The sequence below is a fragment of the Neoarius graeffei genome, chromosome 12, assembly GCF_027579695.1.
Source record: "Neoarius graeffei isolate fNeoGra1 chromosome 12, fNeoGra1.pri, whole genome shotgun sequence".
In the NCBI taxonomy this organism is placed as follows: Eukaryota; Metazoa; Chordata; class Actinopteri; order Siluriformes; family Ariidae; genus Neoarius; species Neoarius graeffei.
In genome coordinates, this window is record NC_083580.1 from 3739728 (window position 1) to 3755145 (window position 15418).

General features: G+C 39.7%; 1 protein-coding gene across 1 annotated transcript in view; it reads left to right on the forward strand.

Annotated features, from left to right (window-relative positions):
* The window catches only part of LOC132895770 (sodium-dependent organic anion transporter-like), a 52636-nt gene extending 40086 nt beyond the window's left edge, over nt 1-12550 (forward strand). Inside the window, exons 4-7 of the mRNA XM_060936605.1 lie at nt 2180-2268; nt 2946-3121; nt 9275-9432; nt 12330-12550. Coding sequence (XP_060792588.1) covers nt 2180-2268; nt 2946-3121; nt 9275-9432; nt 12330-12550 — 644 coding nt within the window. The remainder of the gene's footprint in view (nt 1-2179; nt 2269-2945; nt 3122-9274; nt 9433-12329) is intronic.
* The last annotated feature ends 2868 nt before the right edge of the window (nt 12551-15418 follow it).

Below are 15418 nucleotides of genomic sequence, written 5' to 3' on the forward strand. Positions count from 1 at the left end.
TAGACACAGACACCCATTCACACTCACATTCACACCTACGCTCAATTTAGAGTCACCAGTTAACCTAACCTGCATGTCTTTGGACTGTGGGGGAAACCGGAGCACCCGGAGGAAACCCACGCGGACACGGGGAGAACATGCAAACTCCGCACAGAAAGGCCCTCGCCGGCCACGGGGCTCGAACCCGGACCTTCTTGCTGTGAGGCGACAGCGCTAACCACTACACCACCGTGCCGCCCCTAATCTTAAATATATACGATAAAATCTTAATTCTATATTAAAATGTTTAATATATAGACCCCTTTCACTGACGTCACCCGAAACCGGAAGTAAACAGACCCTGCGCCATATTGGAAGACCAACAAACTCGTGATTGGGGGAAATAACGGCAGCGGTATGTGAACCCACGAGAATAAAGTGGAGTGGCAAACGACTTAAACAAACAAATCTGAGCTGTTTTATTTATGATTTATTGGCCCAACAGTAGACTTGAAAGAAACCTGTGTGAGACTTGGCAAAAAACTGTGGATATAATGGATAAGTCTGTGCATGATCTGCGGACAAGTTGAGGTAAGCAAACGCAAGAAATTCAGATTTAAAACATGCTAAATTGGCCCCAAGTTGATAACTGTATGAGGAGCAAGCCTCCCAGACTTCTACAATTTAATAATAATAATAATTTAGGATGGTTTGGGGCTTGCTCACTGCTGCCAGGTTGGTTGTTGAGTAGCCTGACTGTTTTTTTTTTCTTGCGTGTGGTATCATTGTTGACGCGAGGTTGTTTTTTGAACATGCCAATGCGGACACGATTTCCCCTGATGAGTTATGACTTCAGACGCGATGCGTGTGTGGAGGTGTGGAGTCCGCGTGATATGTGCGTAAGATAGGCTTCTCATGTGTTTGGAGATCCGTGCTCCGAGACAAGCGCAAGGCTTCTCATGTGTTTGGAGATCCGCGCTCCGAGACAAGCGCAAGCGCCCCAAGGGAAAAAAAGGGACCCCCCGAAAATATCGGCATAGTTCGAACACTGAGTGTAGGCACTGGGTGTAAACAACAAATAGTTTACAATGTCTGGGTAGCAAACAGATGGCAGAATTGGTGTCCGGTCCTCCTTATGTTTCCATTCTCCCTTGCCACGAGTCTTATCATATGGGTCAAACCCATCAATCACAGCAAGTTTCTCCATATACCGTGCCCTTTCTGCAGCTGGTAATGTACTCACATAACCAGAATTATCATCCATCTTGTCACTTTACTCTCGCTCGTACTTTGTTTTATATTGTGAGTGCATGTACTTGGTCTTCCAATATGACGCCTAACAAAATCTCGCGGCGCGGTGACGTCATGTGAAAGGGGTCTATATTCCAGGTAAAACTCATTAAATCTTCAAATCTAAATCTCAGTGTTAAATTCTATATTAATATGCCGATTGTTCTATATTCTCGGTCGTGGTATTTTAACTTTGACATGCAGAGAGTGAGGCACAGCTGCCTTGTGCTATAGATCTAAGATCCTTCTTTCTTATGCATGGCTTAAAGAAAGATACAGAATTTGCTTTTCTATCATTACTATCTAGTTTTGGCCACAAATATGGACCAAAGTACAGTATCTCAGTGAATGTTTCCCATAATGCACAGTGTTGAATCTGTTGATGAAAAAGTCTGAATTTCTGAGATTGTAGCTACATGGTGATCTTCCAAACAAGTCTGTTATATTAGCAGGCAGCATGCCGTTCTTTACTTTATTACTTTACTTTATATATTGGCCCAAGGCAGTACTTTGGCTTTTCTTTCTTTAAAAAACAAAACAAAACTATTTTTTCTATTGATTTTTGCAGATACATAAATATTTATTTGAACATGCATGGTCAAACAGAGGTTCTTAAATCTAGAAACCATATTGGATCCAAACTTTTGCACTCGATATTCAGTATATATTCGCTTAATTGAATAAATAACATGGAGCTATTATTATTGTTGCAAAATTATTTGGAAATGTGTGTGGAGAGATGTACAATTCTGCGACAATAATATCCTCATGTACATCTGCATGAGTAATTAACACTCGTATTAGTAATTAAACCCGAGATAAATGCGTTCCTATTTCTATTATAGATGTACTGAAGGCATACTGTAAATATGTCTGTTATTTAATTAATAATAATTATTTCTGTTTACAGGTCTCGCGTGTGTCAGCCTGGTTGTCCCTGTGACCTGTGGCGTGTTGGTCAATTACAAGTGGCCAAAAGCGGCACGAATAATTTTGAAGGTAAAAAGGGACATATTGCTGTTTAATCTTAAAAAATAACTCTTTTAGAAAAAGTGACCTACAAGAGTTTAGAGAACAGCATGTAAGGAAAGGTGGGGGGGGGGGAACCCTAAATAACTAAAGTAAAGAAGCTTTATTCTATAGTGCTGTTGAATTCCTCATGCTGATTGGTCAGAAGGAGTTTCAAGAGTACAACATTTTTACTGCGATGTTTTGTCTTGTTGACTTCACAAAATAGAGGGAATGACTGTTTATAGCTGCTATAACATAAGCAATAACAGGAACAAAGCTGCAGGTCATGCTGTTACTGTATAGGAAAATAATGAACTTCAGGGTTGTAAGAGTAACTCCATTCCATTGTTGATTATTTTCTAGATCCCAACACGTCTTGAAGCATTTTATTCCTCTTATACCGCAGCAGTTTGCCAATGATTAGAATGGTTATCTATTAAAGAATTACAGTTTTTACCAGTGAACCGAGGGAAGCAGCAAACTGAGGAACTTTTCCTTAAATCTAAAACATTTCATCCTGACAAGTGACAGAAGCAAAGATAAGATTAACCAAGGAGAGACTTCTAAACTAAAGTCAGCCAGTAGGTTCTGCATTACAGCCAGATTGTTGAGAGTCTAAAGTGGATGATCCAAATCATGCTCTGATTTTTTCTCTTATTCTCTAGGTGGGGTCAATAGTAGGAGGCGTGATAATGTTAGCTGTTGGTATCGCGAGTATTTTTCAGTACGATGGCTTGTGGAACACTAGCACCTCCACCCTGGTCATTGGTAGCATCTTTCCTTTGATTGGCACCTTCGCAGGATTCTTGATCTCCATTTGTCTCCGTCAGCCCTGGAACCGGTGCGTAAAACCATGTCTACTGTCTCAACATTTACTCAGTTTTAATATAAAGGTACAAATCAATTATTTCTCACAGATAATTATGTAAAATCTGATCTAGGTGTCAACTGAATATTTAGGTCCAGCACCACCACTGTATCACCATTGCATCACCATTGCATTACATCACATTACATTAGAGTGATGTACAGCAACAAGCACACCAGTCAGGTACAAGAAGTCTTGAACTTCTTGATAACAAAATGTTCTAGTGTCAAATGTACAAGTGAGAGAATAACACAGTGTACTGTTCTGTTGATGTAACAATCAGTCAAGGAAAACAAGCTCGACCATACAAATGATCCAACAAAGCACAACTAAACAGAGAAAAAAAAACAACAACAACAATGATTAACACTAAATCATCATGGCCAGGCTAGACAGTATACAGTGTGGGTTGGTCAGTTACACAGTGTGCAGTGGAGAGGTGCAGCATGAAGAAGACTTTGTCACATGCACACTAACAAGCACAGTGAAATTCATCCTCTGCATTTAACCCATCTGAAGCAGTGAACACACACACACACACACACACACACACACACACACACACACACACACAGCAGTGGGCAGCTACACTACAGCGCCCGGGGAGCAGTTAGGGGTTAGGTACCTTGCTCAAGGGTACTTCAGCCCAAGGCCGCCCCACGTTAACCTAACTGCATGTCTTTGAACTATGGGGGAAATCGAAGCAAACCCAGACAGACATGGGGAGAACATGCAAACTCCAAGGCCCCCCATCGGCCACTGGGCTCGAACCCAGAACCTTCTTGCTGTGAGGCGATGGTGCTAACCACTACACCACCATGCCACCCCACGGTGGGTCTTCAGTCTGCGCTTGAAGGTGGCCAGGGAGTCAGCAGTTCTGACCACAATGAGAAGGTCATTCCACCAATGGGGAGCCAGGACAGATAGCAGTCTCAAGTGGGTTGGGCAGGAGCAGAGTGGAGGAGGGTTCAGGTGACCAGTTGTAGTGGAGCATAGGGATAATAATAATAATAATAATAATAATACATTTTATTTATAGGCGCCTTTCAGGACACTCAAGGTCACCGTACAAAGACAATAATAAAAGCAATCAACAAAATGAAAAGCATAACAATCAAAATAGTGCAAAACATAATAAAACAGAAATAAAGTGCAACGGTGGGGTCATTCCAGTCCCAGATTAAAGGGAATATGCTTGTCGGAAAAGGTGGGTTTTGAGGCGAGATTTGAAGGAGATGGTGGAATCAGAGTGTTGTATGTCCTGTGGCAGGGAATTCCAGAGGCAGGGGGCTGAGCGGCTGAAAGCTCTCGACCCCATGGTGGACAAGTGAGCAGGTGGGAGGGTGAGTTGGATGGAGGAGGAGGAGGACGACCTGAGAGTACGGCTGGGTGTGTTATGTGGAGGAGCTCAGTAAGGTACTGGGGGGCAGGGGTGTTGATGGCCTTAAAGGTAAAAAGTAGGATTTTATAGATGATGCGAAATTTGATAGGAAGCCAATGGAATTGCTGCAGGACAGGTGTGATATGACTGAAGGAGGGGGTTCTGGAAATAATTCTGGCGGCAGAGTTTTGAACCAGTTGCAGTTTATGGATGGACTTGTCAGGTTAACCAAAAAGAAGGGAGTTACAATAGTCAAGACGGGATGTAACCAGGGTGTGAACCAGGATAGCGGTACTGTTGGGTGTGAGGGACGGACACAGGCGTGAGATATTACGTAGATGGAAGTAAGCTGACCGAGTGACATTATTTATGTGGGACTGGAATGATAGAGTGCTATCAAGGATGACATCCAGACTCTTAACCTGGGGGGAGGGGGAAACTGAGGAGTTGTCAAAGGAAATGGAGAAACTGTTTATTTTTGAAAGGGTGAATTTAGTACCAATGAGAAGGACCTCAGTTTTATCACTGTTAAGTTTAAGGAAGTTATGGGAGAACCAGGATCTGAGTTCCTGTAGGCAATCGGAGAGGGAGGTGGGTGGGAGAGAGGAGGTGGGTTTGGTGGACAGGTAGAGCTGGGTGTCATCCGCGTAGCAATGGAACTGGATGTTAAATTTATGGAAAATACTGCCAAGAGGGAGGAGATAGATAATGAATGAAAGAGGTCCAAGCACAGAACCTTGGGGTACACCAGAAGAGAGGGGGAATGGTTGGGGTGTGAATGTTTTCAGTTGGACCAACTGAGTGCAGCTGGAGAGATATGATTTAAACCAGTCCAGGGGCGTGTCAGATAGTCCAATAGCGGCTAATCTGTCAATGAGGATGGTGTGGGAGATTGTGTCAAAGGCTGCACTCAAGTTGAGGAGGATGAGGATGGTAAGGAGTCCAGTGTCAGCAGCCATGAGGAGGTCGTTAGTGATTTTGACAAGAGCTGTTTCTGTGCTATGAAGTGGGCAAAAGCCAGACTGGAACTGTTCATAGAGATTATTAAGAGAGAGGTGATCGTGAACCTGATGCAACAATTTTTTCCAGGATTTTGGAAAGGGAGATTGGAGCTGGGACGAAGGTTGTTGAAATTATTGGGGTTAGCACCAGGTTTCTTGAGAATTGGGGTTACTATGGCTGATTCGAAAGATGAGGGGACAGTACCAGAGGTGAGAGAAGAATGGACAATAGCAGTTATTAGAGGGGTCAGAGGTCCCTACTTCTCTGAGGCTTTTACTAGAGAAGTAGGGAGAGGATCAAGCTAGCAGGTAGATGGTTTGGATTTGTGGATGAGGTCAGATATATCAGCAGCAGAGGGAAATTTGAAGCTAGAGAGTGAGTGGGAGAAAGGGATTTGAAAAGTTGGGAAGGGTGAGGTGACAAGGGAACAAGGGAGGTTGTAGACCAGGTGGGCTGCAACATTCTGGACGAGCTGCAGGGGTCTGGTGGCAGATGCTGGGAGGCCAGCGAGGAGGGAGTTGCAGTAGTCAAAGCAGGAGAGGATCAGCAGGATCAGACTCAAACCTCTTTGGACTCGGTTGTGACTTGGACTCAAACCTCTTTGGACTCGGTTGTAACTTGGACTCGAACCTCTTTGCACTTGGTTTTGATTTTCACTCAAACCTCTTTGGACTTAGTTTTGACTTGGACTGAAATCTCTTTGAACTCGGTTGTGACTTGGACTTGAATCTCCTTGAACTCGGTTGTGACTTGGACTTGAACTTCTTTGAACTCGGTTGTGACTTGGACTCGAACTTCTTTGGACTTGGTTGTGACTTGAACTCGAACCTCTTTGCACTCGGTTTTGATTTTCACTCGAACTTCTTTGGACTTGGTTTTGACTTGGACCGAAATCTCTTTGGACTAACCTTTTTGAACTTGATTGTGACTTGGACTCGAACCTCTTTGGACTCGGTTGTGACTTGGACTCGAACCTCTTTGCACTTGGTTTTGATTTTCACTCGAACCTCTTTGGACTTGGTTTTAACTTGGACCGAAATCTCTTTGGAATCGAACCTCTTTGAACTTGGTTGTGACTTGGACTTGAACCTCTTTGCACTCGGTTTTGATTTTCACTCGAACCTCTTTGGACTTGGTTTTAACTTGGACTTAAATCTCTCTGAACTTGGCTGTGACTTGGACTCAAACTTCTTTGGACTCAGTTTTGATTTTCACTTGAATCTCTTTGGACTTGATTTTGACTTGGACTTGAACCTCTTTGGATTTGGTTTTGATTTGGACTTGAACCTCTTTGGACTCGGTTGTCACTTGGACTCGAACTTTTTTGCACTCAGTTTTAATTTTCACTTGAACCTCTTTGGACTTGGCTTTGACTTGGACTCAAACCTCTTTGGACTTGGTCTTGACTCAGACTTTGCTAGTCCTGGTCTTGGATTTGTCTTGGACTCAACAACGGTAGTCTTGACTACAGCTCTGGTTCCAACTAACTAATTGATGCACTGAGAATATTTTTGTCATGCATTGCAAAACACACTTTGCAACAAGTTTTAAACCCAGAGATGCTGTGAGAATCAATTAACCTGCAGGTAAAAGTTAATCTCCATGCAAACACCAGGATCAAGAGCAAAAGTGAAAAGGAGAAAGTCTAAGTAAAAGTTTTGCCATAACTGTAGGTTGTTGAACTACAGTTGTGTGAATTGTATTTTAACCACCAAGATGATTTTCCTATCACAGCAGGAAATGTTTTATTCCTCTGTTTATTATTACTCATGCTATGCAGTAACTGAATTTCTCAGTCAAGATCCATTGTGTCAGCCCAAATAGACATGATAATGATCACGTACATAGACAGAACAGGGTCTAAAACAAAAGACAGCCAAAGTTATCTTAGAGAAATTACAAAAGAAGATTCAGAAATTTGGAAATCACTGAAATGTGTGACTGGAAAAACAAGAAACAGCTTAAAATCACTTTATAACCACATGTGAGTGTAAACAAAACAGTGTATTCATCCAGGACTTGGGAATTGAGGTCACATTATACTGACCTCCAATATAAATCTTACAATAAGGAAGTGCACCTCATTTATAAATATGATCTCAGCTTATCTGCTAAAACCTTATTGTCTTATCAGACTCAGTAAATAAACAATAACTACAGAATTATCGCAACAAAGAGAACAAGACATAGTCTAACAAATGAGCACAAACACTTCCATGATGTTGGAAAGATCAGTTTGTCATGAAATGTTAAATCATTTCCCGAATCTTCTGGATTCAACTCAATTCAAATGTGTTTGAATTTCCCAATATGTCAGTCTGAGCCATTGGGCTTGATGTTAATTCCATGTACAATCACACCTAATTATATGAGCGCTAGCTGTGGTGGTGGAAATTAGCATTAAAATGGAAGCAGTGGCTTGGAAAACAAAATCTGGCTGAAGATTTCTGCATCTCTCATGAAAATAATCACAATTATTTCGTGAAAAACATGTGAACACACAATTCAACATTATTCCCTGAAACAACCTGAACTCAATTACACACACGTGGCATCACGTAAAGAATCAAAAATTAAAAAGTCGTGTGAAGAATCAGGTGAAAATAAATGAATCATCTGAAGAATCAGGTGAAAATAAATTAGTTGTGTGAAGAATCAGATGAAAAAGAATTCAGAAGAATCACATGTGAAAATGAATCATGTGAAGAATCACTTGTGAAAATATGTGTGATTCTTTCCACATCATATATTTCCATGTGAATCACATATACAAATAAATCAGTCGTCTGAAGAATCATGTGCAAAAATTAATGAATCATGAAGAATCGCATGTGAAAATAAATGACGTGAAGAATCACGTGAAAATGAATGAATCATCTGAAGAGTTACATGTGAAAATGAATGAATCATCTGAAGAATCACAAATGAAAATGAATGAATCATCTGAAGATTTACATGTGAAAACAAATGAATCGTGTAATGAACCACAGGTGAATATAAATGAGTTATGTGAAGAATCAGATGTGAAAATAAATGAATCATATGAAGAGTCATGTAAAAATAAATGAATCATCTGATGGACAACGTTAATCATGTGAAGAATCACATGTGAAAATGAATGAATCATGTGAAGAAGCATATGAAAATAAATGAATTGTGAAGAATCACATTAATAGATCTCGATCATCTGAAGAATCAAGTGAAAATAAACAAATCATCTGAAGCACAGCATTAATCATGTGAAGAATCATATGTGAAAGTAAACGAATCATATGAAGAGTCAAATGTGACCATAAATAAATCATGTGAAAAATCACATGAAATTAATCAATTGTGTGGAGAATCACATGAGAATAAATGGATCAATAAATGGAAATGAAATTTAAAATGAAAATAAAACAATTGATGTACAAAAAAATTGCATCTAAATCGCATGTCCTTTTTCATGTGTGTGAGTGAGTGCTTTATAATTAAGTACACAAAATGTATTTAATTTTTTGTTGATGATGGACTAACAGACAGATATTACAATGGTGAACTGCGGTAACACTAACAGGACAATAAATACAAGGCAGCACAAACATTATGTCCAAAAATTGTGACTTTACTGTGATATTAATTTGTTTTTCTCGAAGGAGAGAGAATTTATGGGGTGAATCTTTACTGGACTGAAAGTGTGTGGAAATGGTTAACATTTATCTATAATTATAAATTGTAAACAAAGTGTGAAATTGCGATTCCAGATGCAGGACCATCGCCATGGAGACGGGAGCGCAGAACATGCAGATCTGTGGTACAGTCCTGCAGCTTTTCCTTCCTCCACAACAGTTATCAAAGGTCATCATACTTCCTCTTATGTACAGCTGTTTCCAGCTGCTGACAGGCGTGCTGCTGGTCATAGGTGAGTCTGAAATAAGTGCATAATATATTTAACAGTTATTCCACAAAATCAAGTCATACATGAGCTGATAGCCGACAAGGCGCGTAGCACCGAGTTGTCTATAATCCATGTATGACGAGATTGAGTGGAATAACTGTTTTATTCTCTCCACATTCACTGGATTTTGAGAAACAGAGCATTTTTATTTTTTGCAAATTCGATAAATAAAAACTTTATACAAAACATCCGACAAAATCATTTCCACTTAGAATGTAAACAAACCGGTGAAGCGACAGGAGCAATTTGTGAAAAATGCGATAATAATAATAATAATTCTCATCTCATCTCATTATCTCTAGCCGCTTTATCCTTCTACAGGGTCGCAGGCAAGCTGGAGCCTATCCCAGCTGACTACGGGTGAAAGGCGGGGTACACCCTGGACAAGTCGCCAGGTCATCGCAGGGCTGACACATAGACACAGACAACCATTCACACTCACATTCACACCTATGGTCAATTTAGAGTCACCAGTTAACCTAACCTGCATGTCTTTGGACTGTGGGGGAAACCGGAGCACCCGGAGGAAACCCACGCGGACACGGGGAGAACATGCAAACTCCACACAGAAAGGCCCTCGCCGGCCATAGGGCTCGAACCCGGACCTTCTTGCTGTGAGGCGACAGCGCTAACCACTACACCACCGTGCCGCCCTCCATGAAATACTTTTATTCTATATTTTGTTGCTTTTTTTGTATTTTTGGGGTTTTGTTTTCGAGTAGAGTTTTTATGTCGTCCTCGGTTGGTTCAGCAACACGCTCCGCCATTTTGTTTTTCTCTACTCACGGTATATGAGCTGATATTCGAGTAGTAGAGTAGCCAATCAGAGCACACGATTGCTCATATCCAGTCAATGTGGATAGAATAAATATTATTATTTTTTCGCGGTCCAAATCCTGTGCTCTGATTGGCTGGCAAGCAGGTCTGTATCCTACGGTACGGACCCCAGTTACGGACCCCGGTTACGGACCTCTGGTGACTCGCTCATTCACAACAACAACAAACATAGTACCATTTTTTGTCAACATTTATCTTTTTTTATAAGATTTATTTATAAGATTATCAAAAATCTTATACATTTTTGCCAGCATTTCTCAGGAGAATAGCATTAATTTTACAGCATGGATAGCGATAACGACAGTGTTCACAGCGAAAGCGAGTTTTACCACCCTGAGGAAGAAGAAATAAAAGAAAACATTTCAGGAGAAAGCTAAAAACCTCTAACTTGCTAACGCCGAGCAAAAACATGGCTGAATCCTGAATGACTCCTATTTGTATAAATAGGGGACTACATAGGGGGCAAAATGTAGTTTTTTTTTTCCTGCCATGGAAGTGCACTTGTATACCGAGGAGGAAGCCATTTGCATTACAGCCGTGAATGAGGATTCAAAATGGTGGCTCGGCTCGGTTTTCCCTTTCGGGCGCTCTCGTTTTCTGTTAGAATTTGGTAAAGAAAAAAATAAATATATTATTTACCAGCTTAAAGTCAGTCCGTATGGTGAAATACCGTGACCTCGGCCTTGAATACTGACCTCGGCCCAGAGGGCCTCGCTCAGTACTTTCAAGACCTCGGTCACGGTATTTCACAATACGGACCTCCCAGCTGGTAAATAACATGTATTACAATCCAGGGTTCATTTTCAGGATTTTTAAACGGTCAGAGTTGTTGGATTTGGAAGACTTCTAGAATATTCTTTTAAAAGGATGGTTAATTAAAGTTATGTAGAAATAATGTTGTCTCTGATGCACTTTTTAATGCATTTGAGTTTGAATCAGAGCAAAGCTGATTTTGATTCGTTTTCTATTTGGTTTGGTTTCACAATGTACATAATTTTAAAATAAAAAAGGAACAAAGGTTTTGTTTCTTTGTTTTTGGCTAAAAACATCCTTTAAATCTCTTTTGTTCGTTGGTCAATCATTGTTTTTATTTTTTTTAGTCCGTTCAAATATCATTTGCGAGTCTGAACTTGGTGAACAACCTGAAAATTGAAAATTGGATAAAACTCTAAAAAAAATTTTTTTTAAATTAATCTGAAAAATTCTAAAATTTAGACCAGTTTTGCCTCGCAGATCAGTTTAGCAATTAATATCTACAAAATATTATCACCTTCTCAATGTAATTAAACAGAACTTATGTTTTCATACAACTTTAATCCGTTTGATTCAGAGCGAATTGAATTGTGATTCGTTTGCAGTTTGGTATGGTTTCTACACTTCTGCATTTCTGTAGCTCTGTCCTTTTTCTCCATTAAGCATCTCGACTCCACATACAAAAAACCCGCAACCCAAAACACACGGTACACATAATCCAATCTCCAGCTCTCGGATGCTCTCAGACAGAATGTTTCGACATGTTTTCTGTCACGCTGTGATTCTTTAGGCAGGTGAGAACACACCAATCACACTCAGGTGTCCGAGAAGTTCAATTCGACCACAGGAAGTGAATCAAACCTTTAAACATGCTGTGTGTTTTGGGTTTGGGTCGCGGCATTTTTTTTTTCCGTACACGTGATAGCTAAACTGATCCAAATGACAGAGCTGTAGCGCTGCAGAAATGCTATGTGTTCTGGAGATTTGGACCAACAAACAAAAAGAGAAAATAAACACTGGATGTGAAATGTAAAATGTTTTAAATCGGTTATTTATGCTTTTGCACTTGTTTGCAATTATACGAGGATGTTTTCGCTCCTACACACACCTCTACTAATGTTTTTCAGGTTTGTTTAATCCAGTTCATATACCTGATTTCATCCCTACATTCGTATTGCTATAAAATCTAAATGGATTGTTTTGGAATGGAGGATGGTTTTAATATTAATTGCAGTACAGTAGTAATCATTCTCTTCTTTTTTCATTTGCAGCTTTTCAGATTTACAAGAGGACACAGTGTAGGAATTACTTTTTGACCTCAGAGGAAAAAGGCCAACGTGAAGAAAACGACGGTCCTACAGGAGAAATCAATGCCGCCTTTGAGAGTGAATCGTCCTGTAAATCTCACAGGAACACTGAGCAACCAAACGGATCAGTCACAGATTTTTCCATGGAGGAAGAGAAGGAGGAGCCACGGGGTCAGCGTAAATAATGGAGTTTTCATGCACTGCATAGAATTGTATCGTTTTCAATTCTAACACTGTGAAAGTGGGCTAGTTACCGTAAGCTATTCGGTGCTCCAAACCCAGTCGATTGTGTGCGAAACTCAAGAAAGATTATCAACCTGAAAAAAAAAGTTGTTGCATTTTAACCTGCATTCACTTTAGCAAGCAAAAGTTGCTTGCTTCATATGATGTAGATGTCACTTTCTAGCTTTTTTAAGGGCCCAAGCACTGGAGGAGGTGCAGGGACCTATTGTTTTCTTCTTCAAGACATGACCATGTTTAAGATAGTTCCCATGGGCAAAAACTTCTGAAATTTGGTACACACATCAGTCCTGGTGACCACTACTCAGGGATAGAGGCTTGACCTGGGTGTGTCCATGGGACTCCATAGCGCCCCCACATGTCATTGAGACTTTTGCCCAGTATATAGTTTCACCTATCTGTGTCAGGTGCCCCAAGACGAACAAAATTGTAATGTACATTGTATTAGTCATCCTCAACAGGAAGTGTTATTTTTGGTTTTGTGCGTTTTGACACGTTACATTTTGACGTTCTCCTTCGAGACAGTTTGTTGGATTCATGCCAGATTTGGTATACCGGAGGTGCTCGGGCCCTTCAGCACCACTTGTGGCTATATATTTTTTCAAATTCTGTCGAGAAACATCAGTCACCAAAATATAAAGCCGACATCCCGTTATACGAGTTACAGCGTATATACACCACTTTTGTTCAAAATGTATAACGTTAAATGTAACTATATATGGATAAATTCTAAGTGTTCTTCATCAAGACCACTGTTATCCAATTCTGAGACCAGAACTACACAAGCTTGAGTCCCACTGAGTCAAACTAGAGGCAGAAAAGCATCAAATCCTTTTCGTTTTGTGGAATTACACACAGATTACATCTTATCAAAGATGTAATCAAAGTCCCTCAAGGACTTCATGATTTTCTTGCATGTAGGGGAGCCTATAACACACTGCATCATATATACTTCACTGGAAAGGCACCATAAGGGGTATTTCTTCATGCTTTCTTAGATACATTGGCACCCTAGAGGGCACTTCATCATGTTTTTTCACAAGTATTGATACCATATAAAGCACTTCTTCGTGCTTTTTTGCATGAAGCACCCTAGAGGGCATGTCATCACTTTTTTTTTCATTTGAATAGCAGTCATTAGGACACTTCAGCCCATTTTATCCGCTGTAATTGCAAACAAAATGAAGTCCACAAATGATTACATTTGACTTATGCTATCAGTTGCTATCTAGTGAATTTTTTTGGTCACTTTAATTTTTTTAGTAACATTTTTACCTTGTTATAAAAGAAACTATAAAGAAATCAGCCCCAGGCTCTACTTCATGCCATTCTGTGTATTTTTACTTATGACTGCAGGTGATGCTGTTGTTCTTGGTTCAACAAAAATAGTCCACTTAAAGTCATTCACTGAAAGAAAATAATCTGATACACATGCCAAAAGAAAGGAACGGTTTCATAGAGTATAGAGGTCATTAATTGAAATGAGAGACAGTTATGTACCAGAATTTTATTGTCATATATTAAAAAACATTTCTTATTACTTTAATTTATTTAATATGTTTATAGTTGTCTTTTATGTTTTTATATTAAGATCTGTCATCAGAGAAGATGGAAAGTGTGAAAGTGTGATAGATGTTAATGTTTCATTGACTCTTGCTGTTTGATATTAAAAGGAAATGTTTATATGGCCTATAAACTGGTCTACAAGATAAATAAAGACAGATAAAGACTATATCATTCACTGATACACAAATAGGTCATCGAATTTCCAAATCAGACTTCCTGCTTTCAGAAAAGATCAAACATTATTTATTATTGTATATCACAATGATTATTCAGGATGAAGTTTGAATGTTAATTTATAATAATAATAATAAGGAGGAAGAGGAGATAAATATAATTTTTTACCCGAAGACTTTTTTTCTAAATATATTTATTGGTCTTTTTCCATTACAGAACACTTTAACAATTGAACTACTGTCACAGATAGAACCTAACATTCACACACACACATACACGTACACGCACAAACACACTTGCACAATCCACATATCAATGCACAATTTTGCAAAATTAAAATCAGTGTAAAATTTTAAATTAAATACTTAAACTTCAGTATAATAAGGATTGCACTTTACAACCCCGATTCCAAAAAAGTTGGGACAAAGTACAAATTGTAAATAAAAACAGAATGCAATAATTTACAAATCTCAAAAACTGATATTGTATTCACAATAGAACATAGACAACATATCAAATGTCGAAAGTGAGACATTTTGAAATTTCGTGCCAAATATTGGCTCATTTGAAATTTCATGACAGCAACACATCTCAAAAAAGTTGGGACAGGGGCAATAAGAGGCTGGAAAAGTTAAAGGTACAAAAAAGGAACAGCTGGAGGACCAAATTGCAACTCATTAGGTCAATTGGCAATAGGTCATTAACATGACTGGGTATAAAAAGAGCATCTTGGAGTGGCAGCGGCTCTCAGAAGTAAAGATGGGAAGAGGATCACCAATCCCCCTAATTCTGCACCGACAAATAGTGGAGCAATATCAGAAAGGAGTTCGACAGTGTAAAATTGCAAAGAGTTTAAACACATCATCATCTCATCTCATTATCTCTAGCCGCTTTATCCTTCTACAGGGTCGCAGGCGAGCTGGAGCCTATCCCAGCTGACTACGGGCGAAAGGCGGGGTACACCCTGGACAAGTCGCCAGGTCATCACAGGGCTGACACATAGACACAGACAACCATTCACACTCACATTCACACCTACGCTCAATTTAGAGTCACCAGTTAACCTAACCTGC